This window comes from Propithecus coquereli, unplaced genomic scaffold, assembly GCF_000956105.1.
Source record: "Propithecus coquereli isolate 6110/MARCELLA unplaced genomic scaffold, Pcoq_1.0 Scaffold536, whole genome shotgun sequence".
NCBI classification, from domain to species: Eukaryota; Metazoa; Chordata; class Mammalia; order Primates; family Indriidae; genus Propithecus; species Propithecus coquereli.
This window is the reverse complement of record NW_012151241.1, coordinates 1,629,757-1,645,343: the sequence shown is the minus strand read 5'-3', so window position 1 is coordinate 1,645,343 and position 15,587 is coordinate 1,629,757. Positions and strand designations below refer to the sequence as shown.

The 15,587-nt window shown below is 33.2% G+C and overlaps 1 protein-coding gene across 1 annotated transcript in view; it reads left to right on the top strand.

Moving 5' to 3' along the window:
* The window catches only part of TAOK1 (TAO kinase 1), a 129,349-nt gene that overhangs the window by 78,698 nt on the left and 35,064 nt on the right, over positions 1–15,587 (top strand). Inside the window, exons 4-9 of the mRNA XM_012657322.1 lie at positions 3,355–3,456; positions 5,204–5,249; positions 5,819–5,915; positions 7,503–7,616; positions 10,399–10,490; positions 14,165–14,258. Of these exons, the coding sequence (XP_012512776.1) occupies positions 3,355–3,456; positions 5,204–5,249; positions 5,819–5,915; positions 7,503–7,616; positions 10,399–10,490; positions 14,165–14,258 (545 nt within the window). The remainder of the gene's footprint in view (positions 1–3,354; positions 3,457–5,203; positions 5,250–5,818; positions 5,916–7,502; positions 7,617–10,398; positions 10,491–14,164; positions 14,259–15,587) is intronic.

Genomic DNA, 15,587 nt, shown 5'->3' with positions numbered 1-15,587 from the left:
TTTTCTATACATTTTTAGTTGTCCAATTAATTTCTTTCTAATTTTAGTAGAGACGGGGTCTCGCTCTTGCTCAGGCTGGTTTCGAACTCCTGAGCTCAAACAGTCCGCCCGCCTCGGCCTCCCAGAGAGCTAGGATTACAGGCGTGAGCCACCGCGCCCAGCCCTGTCTGTCTTTTTCATGTAGGTATTTTTTAAGGCTATGAATTTTCCCCTTAGGATTGCTTTTCCTCAATCCCATGGATTTTGATAGCTTGTGTTCCCTTTGTCATTCAGTTTGAGGAATCTTTTGTTTTCCATTTTAATTTCATTATTGACCCAGTAATTGTTCAACAGCAGATTGTTTCATTTCCATGACATCATGTAGAATTGAGTATTTCTCTTGGAGTTGATTTCTAGTTTTATTCCACTGTGGTGTCAGAAGATATGTAGTCTGATTTCTGTTTTTTTTTTTTTAATTTATTGAGACATGTTTTGTGGCCTAAGATAGGATCAGTCTTGGAGAATGTTCCATATGGCGATCAAAAGAATGTATAGTCAGTAGTTGTTGGGTAAAATGTTCTGTAAATGTCTGTTAGGCACGTTTGTTCTAGAATCCCATTTACATCCAATGTTTATTTATTTTCTGCTTGGATGATCTGTCCAGTTCTGTCAGTGGGGTGTTGACGTCCCCAGCAATTACAAAGCTGCTGTTTATCTCTTTCCTTAGATCTGGTAGGGTTTGCTTTATCAATCCGGGTGCTCCTGTGTTAGTTAGGTGCATAAATATTTAGTATTGTTATATCTTCTTGTTGAATTTGTTCCCTTTACCATTATGTAATTACCATCTTTGTCTTTCTTTACTATTATTGATTTAAAGTCCATTTTATTTGATATGAAAATGGCTACATCTGCTTTTTTTTGGTTTCCATTTGCATGGAATATTGTTTTCCATCCCTTCACTTTGATTCTGTGTGAGTCCTTGTGGGTTCTTTGAAAAGATAAACAAAATTGATAAACCTTTTGCTAGATTAACCAAGAATAGAAGAGAAAGGACCCAAATAAGCTTAATCAGAAATGAAAAAGGAAATATTACAACTGGTACCACAGAAATACAAAATATCATTTGGGAATACTATGAAAATCTCTACGCACACAAACTGGAAAAAGTAGAGGAAAAGGACATATTCCTGGAAACACGCAACCTCCCAAGAATCAATCAGGGAGAAATAGAACTCCTGAACAGACCAGTAATGAGCAACAAGATTGAAGCATTAATAAAAAAGCTTCCAACAAAAGCCCTGCACGAAATGGATTCACAGCTGAATTTTACCAGACCTATTAATACAATGAAGAGCTGGTACCCATATGGCAGAAATTATTTCATAACATTGAGAAGGAGGGAATCCTCCCCAACTCATTCTACAAAGCCGGTATCACCATACCAAAGCCAGTAAAGGACACAACAAAAAAAGAAAACTACAGACCAATATCCCTTATGAATATAGATACAAAAATCCTCAATAAAATACTAGTAAACCGATCAAAAAAAAAAAAAAAACCCACCATGTCCAAGTGGGCTTCATCCCAGGGATGCAAGGATGGTTCAACATACATAAATCAATAATGAGATTCACCACATAAACAGAAGCAAAAACAAAGCCCACATGATTATCTCGATAGATGCAGAAAAATCATTCGACAAAATTAGCACCATTTCATAATAAAAACCCTCAACCAACTAGGCATAGAAGGAACATATCTCCAGATTATAAAAGCCATATATGACAAACCCACAGCCAGCATAATACTGAATGGGGAAAAGTTGAAAGCATTCCCACTAAGAACTGGAGCAAGATAAATATGCCAACTGTCACCACTTCTATTCAACATGGTGCTGGGGGTTCTAGTCAGAGCGATCAGGTAAGAGAAAGAAAGGGTGTCCAAATCGGGAATGAGGAGGTCAAACTATCACTTTTTGCTGATGATACTGTTTTATATCTATAAAACCCCAAAAACTCCACCAAGAGACTCCTGGGATTGACAAATTTGGCAGTGTCTCAGACAAAATCAGTGTACACAAATCAGTAGCATTCCTATACACCAGTAACAGTCAAGCTGAGAGTCAAATCAGAAACCCAATACCATTCACAATAGCTACAAAGAAAATAAAATACCTAGGAATATACTTAACCAAGGACATGAAAGATCTCTAGAAAGAGAACTATGAAACACTGAGGAAAGAAATCGCAGATGACACAAACAAATGCAAAAACATATCATGCTCCTGGATCAGTAGGATCAACATTGTAATAATGTCCATACTATCCAAAGTGATTTACAGATTCAGTGTAATCCCCATGAAAATGCCAACATCATATTTCACAGATCTAGAAAAAATAACTTCATTTGGAACCAGGAAAGAGCCCAAATAGCCAAAGGAATCTTAAGCCAAAAGAACAAACCTGGAGGCATTACATTACCAGACTTCAAACTATATTACAAAGGTATAGTCACAAACAGCATGATAATATTGACACAAAAATAGACCAATGGAACAAAGAGAGATATAAAACCATCCACAAACAGCCAAGTGATCTTTTGACAAATCAGACAACAAATATACACTGGAGAAACAAGCCTCTATTCAAGAAATGGAGCTGGGAAAATTGGATAGCCACATGCAGAAGAATGAAGTAAGATCCATATCGCTCACTACTCACAAAAATTAATTCAAGATGGATAAAAGACTTAAATGTAAGGCATAAAACCATAAGAATTCTAGAGGAAAACATTGTGTCTTGGGGAATAGGAAGGCCTGGGAAAAGGAGAGAAACAGGAACCAGCTGGTTAGTAGATCAGTCAGAAAACTCACATTTATCAATTGAGTTTGTCATCTTATATGGGCATAGTTCCTGGCTCCCCAAAACAATTACCATAGTAACATCAAAGATCACTGATCACAGATCACTGTAAGACACATAATAATACTGAAAAAGTTTGAAATATTGTGAGAGTTACCAAAATGTGATAGAGATACAAATTCAGCACATACTGTTGGAAAAAAGGCCTTGACAGTCTTGTCTGATGAAGGGTTGCCACAAACCTTCAAATTGTTTTTTAAAAAAAAGGATGCATTATCTGTGAAGCATGATAAGGTGAAGTACAGTAAATTAAGGTAAATCATTCCCTATATAAGAATATAATTTGTTTTAAATTTTTTATTTTGACATTTCATCTAAAAATTACAAATAAAGCAAAATTGTATGTTCTCGTTAACCCCTCTTAATCCAGTAATTACTTTTTTTCTTATATAACTTTCTACAGAAAAGTACCTGTTCATAATTCCTTCACTTACTCCTCTTTTTCTCCCCACAGAAATGGCAGGATATTATTAAGGAAGTGAAGTTTCTACAAAGAATAAAACATCCCAACAGTATAGAATACAAAGGCTGTTATTTACGTGAACACACAGCATGGGTTGGTATCTTCTCTCTCCTCATAATTTTAGTTGGTTTGGTTTATAATGAATTAATTCAGAATGTCTTATAGTGGTTATGTAAAAACATGCAAAAACACCTGAAATTTTAGTTCATACTGAGAGGAAGACTAGCATTTCCTAGACAATAAGAAATAATAGAACTTTTGCAAGTTTACTGAAGAGATTTTTCAGAATCCTGCCAACCTTCATTTGTATTGTAAAATGTCCTCTGACAGTTTTAGTAGTTCCATTCAAACTTGTGAAAACAATCCTATTACTTGAGGTTGAAAGTTAGCATATATCTGTTTGACATAAATGTATTTGTAATCCATTTAACCAGAAAGATCTTGGTAAAATTTAGGTGAATCCTGGTGAAATTTGAACTGATCATGATTCCTTGGCTGAACAATATTAAAGGTAGAGAATTGATACACTTTCTTATAAGAAGTAGAAATTAATTTTTCCCTGTTGTTACCAGGAGTGGCACCTTATTTTGAATAATTAATAAGCCATAGCTAATTATCTTTTTAGTATACTTAGATTTAAATTTTTAATGTTTGGTGCATTTTTCTCCATTTTATTTTGGCGGTGATAGTGATGGTTTCTAAAATTGAGTCTGTGTTTAAAGAAAAAGCCGTGACATTTAGGCAAATTACCTCTCTCTTTCAAGGTTCATCTGTGAAATAAGGGTAATAATAGGACCTACCTCATAAGGTTGTTGTGAGGATTAAATTGGTTAATATATATATAAAATATCTGGCATGTAGAAGGTGCTCTGTATTTGCTTTAATAGAAGCATTTAAGGCTGGATGTGGTAGCTCACATCTGTAATCCTAGCACTTTGGGGGGCTGAGACAGGAGGATTGCTTGAAGCTAGCAGTTTGAGACCAACCTGCACAACATAACAAGACCCTGTCTCTACAAAAAAATTAAAAAATCAGCCAGATGCAGTGGCACAGCCAGGTGTAGTCCCAGCTACTTGGAAGGCTGAGCTAGGAGGATCACTTGAGCCTAGGAGTTGGAGGTTGTAGTGAGCTATGATCAGGCCACTGCTTGATAGCCTGGATAACAGAGCGAGGCCCTGTTAAAAAAAAAAAAGAAAGAAAGAAAGAAACATTTAAGCTGTAACCTAAGCTTTGTACAATTGTCCCATGTTAACTAGGGGGATTGGTTCCATCACCACCCACCCCAGGATACCAAAATTCAAGGATGCTCAAATCCCTTATATAAAGTGGCATATTTGTGTATAACCTGTATACATCCTCCCATATTATTTAAATCATCTCTAGATTATTTATAATACCTAATACAATGTAAATAGTTGTTATACTGCATTAGCTTTTTCATACTATTTTTGTTGTATTTTTTTCCCAAATATTTTTGATCCACATTTGGTTGAATTCTGAACTGAACACAGTTTTTTGCCTCCTAGTAATGATCAATATTGTTACTATAGGTTAATGGTAGCAGTGTATGTATATTTCTTCATAATAGTAATTATACATGAAATACCCAGCCTACAGAAGTGATTACGTGTTGACATTATTAAAAGATTAATGTATCATTGGCTTAACTTTATGTATGCATTTAACAAATTGCTGAATACCTAACTTTATTTCTTAAGGCAAATGATGACTAGAGTATTTTATTTCAAACTATCTTATTATCTCCTGAGTGAATTTATCTCAAATAGAATCTTTACAATAGTATATTTTAATGTTTTCATAATTTTTTTCCCCCATGTAGCTTGTAATGGAATATTGTTTAGGATCTGCTTCAGACTTACTAGAAGGTAGGTTTCCTTTGATTCATAAAACAAGTATTAATAGAATAAAATGATAATTTAGAGATTATTTAAATAATGTTAATAGTCAATAATGTAAAATTTTCCAGAGGGAGTTACAAACCTTAGACTTTTGCAGATACTCAGCATAGTTTGTGCTATCCTCATTAAATATTATATAGTAGCATAAAATATGCAAGTTTTCTCATTGTAACTTTATAAGCATTTTTCTAGATTCTCTGTCATTCTGCTCAAAACAATAAGTGATAATAAAGGGAAAACTTCTTTTGTTATTTGTTTTTATATCACCAAATAATTGTTTAATATTGTTAGCTAAGAGGAAAATTGGCTGTGAAATATACTTTAACAGCTGACACAACTGTGTACTGAGTTGTAAAGTTTAATAGCTTTGTTTTATCATCTTGGAAAATAAATCTCTTCCTGCTAAATATCACTTTCTTGAAATAGTTCCCATATATTAGACTTGTACATTTATGTTTTAAACAAATTTATGTTCTTAAACAAACAAAACAAATGTTCTATGTAGTAATTATTTTCAAATAAATTCTTACTTTAAGTTCACAAAAAGCCATTACAAGAAGTGGAAATAGCAGCAATTACACATGGTGCTCTCCAGGGATTAGCTTACTTACATTCTCATACCATGATCCATAGGTAAGTGCTTTGGAAATTGTCATATATTGACAAGCAAATAGCTTGTTGCATTTATCAACCTGAGAATTTATTAATCCTGAAATTTTTGTTGGTTACAGCTAAATAAAATTATATAAACTCACATTTTTTTTTAGATCACCCACATCTTAAAATGGACATACACTTGATCTTTCTATTTAGGATAATTTTTGTCTTTGCCCACGTGTGCTGCTGGGCCTTCTAAAGTATGTACACTTTATGGATTTGTGGTAGAAATTTAATTGTAGAATCATTTAATTTGCATACCGGAAAGGGCATTAGGAGGATCACATAGTTTTTCATTTTACAGGTAAAGAAACTGATGTCCCAATTTGTGACTACAATTTCCCAAAAGTTGCAATTCCAAATAAATTAGAGCCAGAGCTAAACCTACATCTTTGTTTTTCTGGTAACTGATAATGCCATATTTCTGCCTTTGATTCCATTAAATGGACAAATGGAAGCTACTTAAGACTATGCTTTTGAGCATTAGTCTTTGATAATGTATAGTAACTTTGAAATTAAACCATGTTATAATGCATTTTTGGCACTGGTATTTTTTTCTTGATGTTTTAAAAGGAAATTAGCATTTTTTGTTCATGTGAACCAGGCAATACATATTAAATAATATAATAGGGCCATTGTGAGTTAATGGGTTATCATTTTTTTAGATGAAGATAGTAAGGTCTGAGAGAAATCCTCATGCTAGTAAGTAAGTGAATGGCATCTTTTGAATTATAACCTAAGGTTTTCTCAACTTCATTGTGCCTCTCCATTTTAAATTAAATTATCAAATGAAATGAAAATAGATTCACTTAATTATATACATTAAAATACCATAGTAAAAATTGATAAGTGCTAGAAAATTTAGTTTTTCTATCTTAATTTTTGAGCGGTTAAGTGTATGTTATACTAGTACCCATTGGACATATAACCCCTTTATATAAATATCTATAATTTTCTTAGTTTGAATAAACTCTGTGTTTGATGCTTCAGAAAAGTAAGTTTGAAAGAAAATTTGGGATTATTGATATACATTATCCATATGTTTCAGTTTGAATTTTATATTTAGTTAGAACTATGCTAAAGTTTGGTAATGATATGAATAATCCTTTTTTTAAAAACCAAGTTTGGAGGATAAAGTTCTTTTTTCTTTTCTTTCTTGCTTTTTGTTTTTACATTAAGTGTGGTGCTCAGAAATCTTACACTTTCTGAAGGGGCTGTTCACTAATTAAATTATATTTTTAAAAACAGAAATTCAAACTAAACTATATGCTGCAATTACCTGATTTTCTGTCTTTTGTTTTCTTACTGCTATTTGCTTTCTCTGTTAGAAAATTGTTACTATGTTTCTTTGAATTGTGTATTTTTTATTTTATTTGAATCTTAATTCTTTTTATCAGAATTGTGAGATTATCCCAGCATTTAATTATTTTGATTTCTCCTTTCCTATCTTACGAATTCTTATTTGATTTTTCTCATTTTAAACACAATCCATTTTGAGTTTAAACAGAATCTAATTTTAAACACACAGAAAGATAAATAATTTTCTGCGTTCCTTAAACCCAGAGATATCAAAGCAGGAAATATCCTTCTGACAGAACCAGGCCAGGTGAAACTTGCTGACTTTGGATCTGCTTCCATGGCATCTCCTGCCAATTCCTTTGTGGGAACACCATATTGGTAAGAATAGTTCTATCTGGTATTGGTCCTCATAAATGAAATAAGCAATGTGTGGTTGTACTTTTTTCAGATGTCTTATCTTTTTCATGGAAATATAATACTATTCTGGACATTTTTACTTTAAGCATTATACTTAGTTTTAAATATAGATTTAGAGTGCTGCCCTTGCATCTCCTTATTTTTTCATTTTGTCCTGGCCACATTTGCTTTCTTCTTCCTATCTGCATTATATATTTGGTGTTAGAATGAAAAAGTTTAATAAAATTCAAATAGAGGAGGAGATATACATGCTAGTGGTAATTTATATGTTTTCTTTAGATTATGTTTACTGTATCACTTATCTTCAGCCTAATAGTACTTAAAGACTTATAGCTAATTTGGTCAAACATATATAAAAGTAGACATAAGTATGATGAAGGCTTACATACCAGTCACCCAGCCCAACAACATTATCATATGGCCAGTCCTGCCCTGTATACTTTCTTTTCTTTCCCCTCACCCTGTTATTTTGAAGCAAATTCTAGGCATCTAGTTTCATCCTTGAATAATACAGTATGTATCTGTCATCAAGTTTGCAGGGAATAATTTTTCAGGTGTTTAACTTCCATTTGTATCCTTTTTATATATGCTGAGAGTAGTGCCGTAGGTCCACTGCATCTTCTTTCCCACCTGCCTTTCAAATCTCCCTTTTCCTGTTTTAAAAGAAAGGCTTCTCTCTAATCCTCAATATTACAATGATGCATTGTTCTTAGATGTAAAAAACTCACAGGCACACTAGAGAGACATTTTGAGAATGTATAGCATTTATGACAAATATTGAAGGTTCAGGGCACAAACTCATGGCGAGGCCCTGTGCCTTTCCAGTCATCTCCCTTTTCTTCCTTTCACTCCTCACTTTTTCTTTCTTCCCTGATAGCCACCCCCCCCCCGCTTCTTTTTATTTTTCTAGTGTAGAATTCAGAACTGAGATGGTTGTCATAGAACATGTTAACATGTTTGTTTACATTGAAAAATGAAGTCCAACTTTTTTCTGACAGAAAACGGTTCTGATTTGTCTAATTGATATGACCATGAAGACTGGCTTTGCTAATTAGGTTATATGGCAGTGATTTTAATAGATTGAATGAACTAATTCTGCATCTCCAAGTTTTAAATATTTTTAAAGTACATATACAATACAGTATATATATATATATATATGCTATACATTATATCTCTTACAACTATTTATTTATTTTTTGTGAAACAGGGTCTCACTCTGTTACCTAGGCTGGGTACAATGGCTCAATCATAGCTCACTGTAACTTTGAACTCCTGGGCTCAAGTGATCCTCTCATTTCAGCCTCCAGTGTAGCTGTTACTATAGGTGTGCTCCATCATGCCCAGCTAATTTTTTTTTAATTAATTTTTTTAGAGATGGGGTCTTGCTATTTTGCCCAGGTCGATCTAGAACTCCTGGCCTCAAGCAATCCTCCTACCTCCACCTACCAAAGTGTTGGGATTACAGGCATGAGCCATCGCACCCAGCTTTTTGCAGCTATTAAATTTATAAAATGTAGATATCAACCCCAAAATGTGCAAAGGAAATATAGTTTTTATAAATTCTGGGAGGTAAATGAATTTAAAAAGTTAAAGACCACTGCACTAGATGACCAAAAATTTTTTGTGTAAAACCCTGTTGTATAGAAGTTCCCTTCCCTTTTATAAAAAAAGTGTTCTCTGAGCCAATAATACTTCTTAATGATTCTCTGTAGAAATTGGTGATGAATATTAGCTATTATAGAAGCCATGTAAAGTCCTGCAGTGAAAAACACAAAGAGTACTTCTTTAACTTTGCTTAACTTAGTAATTTCCCAAACTTACTTCAACATCTTAAAGAATACTTGTGAAACACCATTATTGGCACTTGAAGGTTTACTTTTATTAATACTTTATTACATATTTGTATAATATATGGTATATTTGGAACACAAGAACTGAATACATATCCATGTCTTTATATACATACATATGTGCATGCATGCACACACCCACGCACACTGGGAGTACCTGCTTCTTAATGAAGCAGTCAGCAACTGTTGTCTGGCTTAACACCAAATACAAATGAAATACAAGGTTAGACTGTAGTTGAAGATATGAATTGATGTTTCATTTTATAACTAAGATACCCATAAAATTGGTAATTGTGTAATTGAGTTGTAAGCTGCTTTTATCATGGAATACCTTTTCTTTTTAAAAGAAAGGTACACACAAACTATGGTTATTCAATCTTGGTTATTGTAGCAGATATTTTCTCAAATGGAGTGAGCCTGTCAACTTCAAGAAAAACAGCCTCCTCATTTGTATAGTGGTGAGAGAAAAAAAAAGAAAAACAACTGATAGTATTTGTTGCCAATGACAAAATTCAATCTTTCAAGCAAAAATTAGACTTTTGTAGTGAGATCCTGAGACCAAAATATTTGAGAACCACTGGCCTAAATGACATGTAATAGCAGAATCTGCAAACTTGAACAGATGCAGAATACAGTCCTGCTTTGGAGGGCTCCTTCTTTTGGGATACTATTACATGGTCATGACAAATGGTGAGAATGAATCTAAATATATGCATTGCTAAATATTTACCGCACAACCTGCAATGCACTTATTTGCCATTATAAAAATTCTTATGTCCAGATATATTCGCTGGAATTCAAACCAGTGTTCTCCATACAGATGGTCATGACATTCTCAAAGAATAGTATACTTTTTAAACTTTAATTTAAATGAACGTTTTATATTTTAGGATGGCCCCAGAAGTAATTTTAGCCATGGATGAAGGACAGTATGATGGCAAAGTAGATGTATGGTCTCTTGGAATAACGTGTATTGAACTAGGTAAGCATTGTTCTTCGTTATTGTGGCTTAAGTTTTTTTTTTTTTTTTTTTTTTTTTTGAGGCATAGTCTCACTCTTTTGCCTGGGCTAGAGTCAGTGCCATGGCGTCAGCCTAGCTCACAGCAACCTCACACTCCTGGGCTTAAGCAATCCTTCTGCCTCAGCCTCCTGAGTAGCTGGGACTACAGGCATGTACCACCACGCCCGGCTAATTTTTTCTATATATTTTTTGTTTGTCGATTTATTTTTTTTCTATTTTTAGTAGAGACGGGGTCTTGCTCTTGCTGAGGCTGGTTTCGAACTCCTGAGCTCAAACAATCCGCCCGCCTCGGCCTCCCAGAGTGCTAGGATTACTGGCGTGAGCCACCGCGCCCGGCCTGTGGATTAAGTTTTGATCAGTGTTTTACCTCCGTTTCTACACCAAATTATAGATTTTTATCTTATATGTCAATTCCTAAGGGGACCAATAAATCTATTAAAGTTTTCACTTTGGTTTTCTGGTAATTAGATTAGGTATATTATATTTGCTTGGTCGAATTAGGTCTAAAATAATTTTCTACTGTGGTTTTAATTAAATTTGAGGTATCTGTGTCTAATGTTGATGAGTACTTGTTAAACACTTAGAATATGTCTATGATTACCAGATTTATCATCTATAGAAGGTCTCTAAAGCACTCATCAATTATTTAACCTCTACCTAGGGTAATTATCACTTTGTGTTAGATATGAAAATTAGGTATCAGACTGCATAACATATTATAACCATTTGATTTTATTTTTAAAGACAGTAAGGCAGACTTTATTCAAAGGAGGGGACATGGTGATAGGTATAGGGACCATTGCAGTGGGGTCTTGCAGTGAGGGAGAAAGACTGGACTCAGGTTGCCATAGCTGTTTGATTTTATGCACACATTTTGTTCGTTGCTGGTAAGTGGAACTATGCTAAAAGCATTGGAATGTTAACTTATTAACATTCACACTGTGAGCCAGGTGAGCTGTCACTGTAATTGAAGATGATGGCCATCTTCTTGCTCTTGATTCCCCAAGCTTCCCCCCACCAGCCTAATTGTCTTTCCTTTTTTTCTTCTTATAAGAACCTTCCATTAAACTTTATTTAAAAGTGAGAAATATTGGGAGTATTTAATTGAATCATTCTAAAAGGAGTGGTTAGGGACTGAAAATAACACATTAAAACTAAAATCCATTTGTAACTTTGATTAATCATTATCCATCTGGATTTGAGTAGTTTTCTAAAACAAATAGGAAAATTGAGGTAAAATAAAGGTAAAAGCGTGTTTATTGTTATACAGTAGATAAATGTTTATAATATCTGTTACTGGCAGACTTATTCTATCTTGCAGTCTAATTTTTTCTCCAAAATAATGTAATCTTTAAATATTTTAGCTTTTGTTGGAATTCCTGCATTAACCATGCCCTTCAAGTTCTATATCATCCTGCTTATTTTATAGTTTGACAGCATCTGCAGACAGAGATTTGGAGATTATCATAATGTCATTCTCTTATTATCTCTTGTTCTTAATTTGTAGTTTGCAAAATATTTCTTCTTTTTGAAAGTACCTTTAAGTATCCTAAACTCTAATCTCTAATCTTTTATCCATGATTCTTCTTCCTATCTGTAGATCCTAATTAATTTCTTAAGCAGCCTCGATATAAATGCAGAGAAGATGGTTAATGTACTCTTTGCCCATGGGGTCCTTTTACATACTTATTCTGGCTAATGCATACATATGCCCCTTGGTGATAGGGAAATTGCATTAATGGTCCTGTTAGGTTTCATTGATATATTTTAAGATTTATTTGATTAGAAAGTGTTTGTTGGCTAATTGCACTGCTTAGAATGAAATCTGTCTAAACTTTGCAATTTCTGTGAAATGGCTTCTTATTTTTCTGGGCTATCTAGCTTCTTTTTATTCTAGTTCATAAAATAGAGTTCCTTTGTAATGGGAGTTTTTTTGGTTTTTTGAGTTTTTTTGTTTGGTTTGGTTTTTTGTGACAGGGTCTTGCTCTGTTGCCCAGGCTGGTCCCAGCTATTCAGTAGGATTGCTTGAGCCCACAAGTTTGAGGTTGCAGTGAGCTATGATGATGCCACTACACTGTAGCCCAGGTGACAGAGTGAGACTCTGTTTCAAAAATAAATAAATAAGTAAATGATAGATTATAATTTATTAAATATAAATCTATAAATATAAATATGAATCCATATAATAAATAGATAAAGAATAAAATGTAAGTTTTATGAGAAACAGGATATTTATGTGGATTCAAAGTACCTTCTCATAAAATGTTTATTAATTACAAAGGAGAAAAGAGAAACTTTACCATGAAGAAGCCTGGCAGACATGGACCTTAATTAAGTGATCATAGTGATTGTCAGTAACAGGACCACTCAAAATCATGTGCCACTTCATAGGATACAGTGAGCAATACATAGCATTACTTCTGTGATATTTCTGCCAAAAGTATATAGCCCAAATCTAGTAGTAGAAAATATCAGAGAAACCCAAATCGAAGGATATTCAGGAGTCCTGTATATCTCAGTATCTGCAGGGGATTGGTTCCAGGACCCCTGCAGATACCAACATCTGTAGATGCTCAAAGCCCTTAATATAAAATGGCATAGCATTTGCGTATAACCTATGTATATCCTCCCATATACTTTAAATCATCTCTAGGTTACTTATGATACCTAATATAATTTAAATGCTGTGTAAATAGTTGTTACACTATATTGTTTTCAAATTTATATGATGATTTTTTTTTTTAACAAATATTTTCAATCCTCAGCTGAAATATTTCAATTGGTTGATTTCAGTCTGTGGATGCAGAATCCTCAGATGTGGAGGGCCAACTATACTTCAAAATTGCCATGGTCATGATTTCAATTTTCATCTTAAGAAACTAGGAAAAGGAGCAAATCGAACCTAAAATAAGCAGTCGAAAGGGGATAATAAGGATCAAAGCAGAAATCATTTGAATAGGAAACTGAAAAACAGCACAGAAAATCAATGAAGCCAAAAACTAGTACTTTGAGAAGATCAAAAAAATTGATAAACCTGTAGCAAGATTGATCAGGAAAAAAATAGAGGAGACAAATTTCAAATACCAGAAATAAGAGGTGACAGTCACCATAGATTTTATAGATATTGAAAGGATAATGGGGAAATATGAACAATTTTGTGTCAAGTTTGACAACTTGGATGAAACGAGCAAATTCCTTGAAGAATGCAAATGATGAAAGCTCACTTTTGCTACATAGGACATTATTGGAACATTTGAATGAAACTTGAATGGGGGTTGAGGATTAGATGATTCATGTGTTGGTATTAAATGGCCCAATTTAATGGACGTATTATGGTTCTTTAGGAAAATGTTCTTGTTTATGGGAAGTATACGCTCAAGTATTTAGGAATGGTGGGGCATCAGATTAGCAGTTTATTCTCAATTGACTCATTTGAAAAAGTTCTTTGAACTCTGCTTTTTATGAGGTAAGTTTAAGACTTTCAAAATAAATATTTTTTAAAAATTTTATAGAAAAAATTTAACATAAAACTTGATGCAGGTAAAAAAATAAAAATTAAAAAAAATCTGAAGAGTACTTGAATACCCCTGTATAACAGACACATATTTTAACAGGAAATTTCCTTTCTTTTATAGCGGAAAGGAAGCCTCCTTTATTTAATATGAATGCAATGAGTGCCTTATATCACATAGCCCAAAATGAATCCCCTACACTACAATCTAATGAATGGTGAGTATTACTAAAAGATATATTGCTCAGCATTGTATACATGAAATGCTTTTTCATAATCTGTTATCAAAATGATTTAATTTCAGTTAGGTAAAATGTATTACTTGAAGAGATATTAAAATAGGTTTATTTTGCCTTTTAAAATATTTATCCTTTATCATCCCTCCACTTCATAGCATATATATAACTCAGTTCCGGAAAAAAAATAGATGATGTCACATAGATGCAGAAACTATTTATTTTTATAATTTATATTTTACTTTTCCTTTAAATTTAGGAATACATTAATCCTAATTATATAATAAATAGCATTTTAAGCATTGATATTTTATAGCAAAAATATACAGATTGTCACAACCTGTAATATTTGATTGGTGAATGGTTTATAATTTATATGGTATGAAGTATAGGTAAAATAATTTGACTTTATTGAAATTACCAGGTATTTTAAAACTTTGGAATCATTCTAATTATATTATGATATTGTGTTTATTATTCAGATTTCTCTGATGTTTCTTTTAGTACTTTCTTGATTTGATAAAATTAAGTCCATTCATGTAAAGAAGTTTATGGAGAACAGATTGACAATTTTAGAAAACCAGGATTCTTATCACTGATAAAAAAATTATGGTAGAAAATTAATTGCTTGGGTAGACATAGCATTTGAAAAATTCTAGGGAATATCCAGCATATTTAATAAATATTTTTAAATTTATAGAGATATAAATTAGAGGTGCTTAATTTTTTAAAAGATTACATAATTAAGGCATATTCATTTATAAGTTTTTGTTACATATGTATAGATACATAGAAAGAATCTTTTGGCACCAAGTTTAGTATTTATGGTATGTTTTAGTCTGTTTTGTGCTACTGTAACAGAATACCTGGGACTGAGTAATTTATAAAGAACAGAAATGTATTTCTCATGGTTCTGGAGACCGAGAAGTTGAAGATCAAGGCCCCAGCAGGTTAGGGCCTGGTTTCTCCACTTCCAAGATGGTGTTTTGAGCTGCATCCTTTGGAGGGGAGAAGCATTGTGTCCCCACATGGCAGAAGAACAAGAGAGAATGAACTCACTCCCACAAACCCTTTTTATTCCATTTACTCCACAAGCCCTCCATTATTCCATTCATGAGGGCAGAGCCTAATACTGTTGCATTGGTGATTAAGTTGCAACATGAATTTTGGAGAAGACAAAAACATAAAAACGATAGCATGATACATAAAAATAATATATTGAGCACAGACTACATTATACGCTATGTTTGAGACTGGGGTTTTATAGACGAATTCTTGCCTATAAGGAACTTAAAATCTTATTTAAATATT